The 5,302-nt window shown below is 33.8% G+C and overlaps 1 protein-coding gene across 2 annotated transcripts in view; it reads right to left on the reverse strand.

Moving 5' to 3' along the window:
• The window catches only part of LOC117121920 (peroxisomal acyl-coenzyme A oxidase 3-like), an 11,226-nt gene that overhangs the window by 4,505 nt on the left and 1,419 nt on the right, over positions 1 to 5,302 (reverse strand). Inside the window, exons 2-6 of one of the 2 annotated variants that reach the window (XM_033267317.1) lie at positions 5,038 to 5,188; positions 3,683 to 3,913; positions 2,365 to 2,439; positions 1,228 to 1,317; positions 565 to 894 (exon numbers count right to left, since the gene is read on the reverse strand). In XM_033267317.1, coding sequence (XP_033123208.1) covers positions 565 to 894; positions 1,228 to 1,317; positions 2,365 to 2,439; positions 3,683 to 3,913; positions 5,038 to 5,188 — 877 coding nt within the window. The remainder of the gene's footprint in view (positions 1 to 564; positions 895 to 1,227; positions 1,318 to 2,364; positions 2,440 to 3,682; positions 3,914 to 5,037; positions 5,189 to 5,302) is intronic. The other variant, XM_033267318.1, reaches the window with a different exon arrangement.

The following is a 5,302-nucleotide window of genomic DNA, read 5'->3' on the forward strand; positions in this document are numbered from 1 at the left end:
ATATATAATGTTTAACGAATGAAGATGAATTAGCCTACATTTGTCAAATTTGCATTTCTTATTTGTTACGTCATTATTTTTTTTTGGAGGTGGTTTGGCATGGTCAAAATGTTTTGGTTTCCCAACCTTGAGGTCAATGTTTCTATCCTTCACCACTGTGTATTTCGCTGGAGTCCTTGAGCAAGCCACTTTATCTACATTGCTTCAGTCTAAACAGCTGTATCAACAGGTACCAGCAAATTGCTGGGAGCAACCTAAAGTGGATCAGCATCCCACCCAGGGGGTTGCATACTCACACTCTCATTCACTTCATGTTACTTGAAACTGGAGATAAGCTGGACATATGAGTCTCATGGCTCGGCAAGGATTTACTACTGTTAGTGAACAGAGAGCACAGCTGGGTAAACTGAGAATAGTCGCTGTGTGTGCCCACTGCATGAAGATCTTTGAGTACTGGATTAATGCCACATTGTTATTGCTATTCTCCTTTTGTTTCTGGCGGACGACTGAAGTAACACAATAAAGAAATTTATGGTGATGGTAAATATGTGACAGAAGCTTTACCTTGAAGGGAGACAAATATTTCCCATCTGCAGAAACATCTCCATTACGATTAAGTAAATACTCTCTGGGAATACGAACATTATTAAAAGACATAAAGCCGTTGTCCAGTCCGTTCTGTCCAAGCTTCTTACCCATGTCTCCAACTAGAACACCTGGCAAGGCTTGCAAGGTGTTAGGGTCTCGGACAGGCACAATGAATATGTGTAGACCATGGCATTTACCATCCTCTGTGTAAAGCTGGGCATAGACGCATGCGTGGGTGGCAGTCTTACCCAAGACACCAACCCAACATTTCGTCGCCTCAATATCTGGGGTGTTTAAGATAAACTCCTGAAATAAAACAAATTTAATTTCCCAGAAAAAATTGAATAAATGTAGAGCATATCAATTGTAAAATCATCACAAAAATGTAGAACTAAACTAGTCACAACAATAAATATGATGACTAAATGGCAAATAATATAGCAATTAAATATAATGATATGTATCCAAAATGTGGCAATTATTCATACCACAACTAAGCATGTGACAATTATGCATGTGTCAATTATGCATATTGTGACAATTTTACATACTGTAACAATTTTGCACAATGTGACAGTTATGCATGATTTGACAATCACAAATAATGTCACAATGAGAGAAGTGAAAAGAAAGAATTACCTGAGATCTTGAATCATATGTTGCAGTGGTCCTCATTGCTCTGGTATTTGTTCCATGTGAGAGCTCAGTCAATGCAAAACAACCAATCACCTGCAGCATGCCAAAAATATATTGGATTTATTTGGTGTAAACACCAAGGATAGCCCACGAAAGTCTAGAAGAAGACTTATTTCCAGTGGAGTCCTTCTGGTGATGATTGAGCATTACACCGGGAGACAATCCCCTACTCTTTTTCAAAGAGTGTACTGCGTTCTTTAACGTGCACATGGGCCATAATGCACACAGGACCAACGGCTTAAATGTCTCATCCGAAAGACGGTGCGCTAGTGTAACTTGTATTTCAGCCCTCTAGCTGAAACACAAGGAGAGGCAGCGATGGGAATTGAACCGGGGACCTAGAGATCTCCACGGTTCAGCGCACAGACAGCGGCTACCACCAGATTAGACGACTGAGCTAAGCTGCTTTCCCCTGAAATATTAGAAGTGTTCATAATTCATTTTCATAAGGGGTCGTTCACAATGGTCAACATTTTCACAAGTGCACAAACAGTACGCTGGTGGGGGGGGGAGGGGTAGCCAAGTTTGTATACTTTTACATATGCATAAAAAAACGTTTATTCAAAATAACATGCAGTATTTAAAATAATAGGTTCTTATGACCTACTATAATGCAAACATGGATATAATATACATTTTTTTGTAATCAAGTACAGTACTTAAGTTGACTTCACACAAAAATTTAGAATGGTTTTCAACATTTTTTATCTACATTTTCAGAGTGGACGGTGGGGGTACCGCAGAAGAGTATTGTTTGTAAACTAGTGAAAATGTTGATACAGTAATTGTGAACAACCTCTAACAGTGATGATAAATGAGACTAGATTTAAGATGTGGAATTGTTTCTAGGTGTGAGAAATAGTATGGACTTGCATATCACATAATGTATAGCCTATAAGGGTTTTAAAAGTGGTGTATCTAAGGAAGGGCATGCAGAGTGCAAACCCATGAAATGTCTGCCATCCCCATGAAAAATTTGTAAAGAAAAAAAATTATACTAGAGTAGCTAAAAATTAAGAAAATAGTATTTTTATTTTGTTTTCACTAATAATTATTATTCAGTTATTAATTAAGACCAACCTCTAGTTTTGCACTCTTTTCTACAAAATGAATATGCTGGTTTGACCCTAATGACATCAGAGTGTTTCCAAACACCTGCAATAATATAAAGCATATTATGTCATAAAATAATAAACAATAACAATACAAAAACAAGGATAACACTAACAATAACAACTTGATATGTCTGTTCATATTACACATATTCGGTAGCCTTTTGCCATGATGCGTGTACTTGGGAGGGTCCAGATAGTAATTACACAGCACATTCAATACCATTTTTTAGTAAACTAAACAGTTTAGATATTTTAAAATAGTATAAGCTTTTGTTTGGCATTTTTATATATGAGATTAATTATAATTTACCACACTCATTGAATCAGTATTGTAGTTAATTAAATCTTGATTATGTAACTAGACAAAGAAGAAGAGATGATTTACTTTTACTAAAAGTTTATTTAAATATATATGTAAAACATATTTTTCTTATGCTGGTTCTGATATTTGGAATGAGTTGCCTCTATCTATTAGAAATAATGTATTTCAATTCAAATTGCTTTCACTGATCATTTATTATTTAAATACTTATAGAACAGTAAATTTAATTATATATCTTATATTTATATATTTATGGTATGAGGATAAAATATGATATAATTGTGGCAAAGACAAGCCAAACCAATCACTCGTCGCAAATCCTGTTTTGGAGATAATGGCCAAAACATGCTGGAATTTCAAAATTTTGGAAATCTATTTTATTGCACTAAACCAACCTTTATATATCTATACATCATGCTATGCTGTTATTTTCCTCATTTTCAATGTTAAAACAACAATTTTTAACGATTTGGTGATGGTTTCTGCCTAAGAAATGCCTGAAATCGTAAACTTTGAAGGCTAATTTCTCAAATATTGTTCTTTAAACAGCTGTATGTTTAAACTTGTGTAACTTCATAACGAAATGTCGGATTTAAATGATTCTTTTACCATTTTATAGCTCTCATTTTACTGTTTAACCCTGTATTAATAACTAAAAATTGATTTTTGCGACGAGTGACTGGTTTGGCTTGTCTTTGCCACAATTACTTTCTTTCATAAATTTATTTGTTTAAATAATGTAACATGGGGCTAGACTGGATTAGTTAATGTGCTATTTTCTAGCTCCAATTTATCCACAGATTGTTACTTTATTTTATAGAATTGTATTTGCAGGAGGGGGAACAGAAAGAAAAATGCACTCATGTATACATAAGATTAAATGACACCCTCCCATCTTTTGAGAGACTTGTGAAAATTGTGAAGATGATCTCGAACTAATTAATTCATTGATAAAACTCACTTGTCTATTAAGCATAATTTTGGCAGCAAGCGACCAATCATAGCATCCGACAGCATCTACAAACCAATTGATTATTGCAGGATTTTCTACGATGCTTTCAAATGAGAGAACATCATATTCCAACAAACGTTTTATCTGTCTGTACGTCCTTTCTCGTTTTTCTTCAACTTTTAATTCTCTGTCGATGTGCTGAAACTCTGGATCAAGTTTTAATGTCTTCCAGATCTGGTTCTTTAGATAAAGAGTGTAATACAATATTTATTACATGTATGCACATGCATCGATCAAAGGTATTCCAGCACATAATGCTGAATGAAGGAATCTGATCATAATGATTGCGAAATATGTCTCAGACTTAAATCTATAGCTACATATTAAAAATTGATCTTTATAACATGACATGATTGCAATAATACTATTACCATAAATGGTGTCTACTAAAATAATATTTTTGAATTGATTTTTCAAGAAGTTAATATTTAAGAAAATTACTGTAAAACAAGAGTTGATGGTACTCTATAGATAAGATTATAACCTAATTAATTAATTCATTTATTTCAATTGAAACATTGGAAACTTAAACACAGACTAAAACAATTCAATATGCAGAATGAATTTTTACTCTGCAAATATTATAGGTTTTGTATTATTTAAAAGATCTTATAAACACAAGATAGCGTTCTCCACGATTTATGCGTGCAAATTCTGTAATAACGCAGTGTATGGCGCCCTTTTACAAAAGTGATTACTTTTCAACTTTGACCTTCACGCGTAACAATTAGAAGCGTTTGTTTACAATGCGCGCTTTCTTTAAAACCAACAAAACGTACTTGAACGAACTTTAGCATGACGAGAACACCTTAAATGGCAACATCTAGGGTGCCCTCTTTCAAGTGTTTACTTTTTTGCCAAATTGACGCTTCAATGTTGTTACGCGTAAAATCGCAGAGAACGTTACCTTGTGTTTTTAAAATCTTTGATATTTATATAATGCCAGCATCACCCAGAAATGACAATTAGCTTTAAAAACAAATAAACATTAATTGTATTGAAATCTGACAACTTGCTTAAATAAAAAGTTGACAATTCATACATTGAAGTGTTTGATTCAAGTATATTAGAGGAACGCACACAGTATCTTTAATAATGCCAGTGGACACTTAACAGTTTGCCCCCCCCCCCACAAATTCAAGACCCCCACAATCAAAATCAAATTCTTACAAAGACCAAATTTTCAAAATGTTTAATCTAATTTGGTCTTGAATGTGAGGACACACTGTTTAATTATCTTCAGGTTAGTTACTTCTGCTATCAAGCCCAAACAATAAATACATTAGCTTTTTGACATTACCTACCATATACTGTATTTTTGGAATGCCATCAATGGCTATTCTCATTTCCTTCCAATCAAATCTTGCTTTTGATCTGTAGGCATCCAGTGGGCCTGGTTTGAAGGTAACAAACCCAAGATCCTTGGGTATTTCTTTATCAGTCCTCAACATCTTCCAATATTCATATATAAATCAATATACAGTACTATAAATAGAAAAAAACTGTCTGATTTAAAATTATCAATAAACAATAAAATTTATTTCAAGAATTTAGGAAAAGTAACATACA

This window comes from Anneissia japonica, unplaced genomic scaffold, assembly GCF_011630105.1.
Source record: "Anneissia japonica isolate Jap-2015-1 unplaced genomic scaffold, ASM1163010v1 scaffold352_len1594369_cov220, whole genome shotgun sequence".
Classification (NCBI taxonomy): domain Eukaryota; kingdom Metazoa; phylum Echinodermata; class Crinoidea; order Comatulida; family Comatulidae; genus Anneissia; species Anneissia japonica.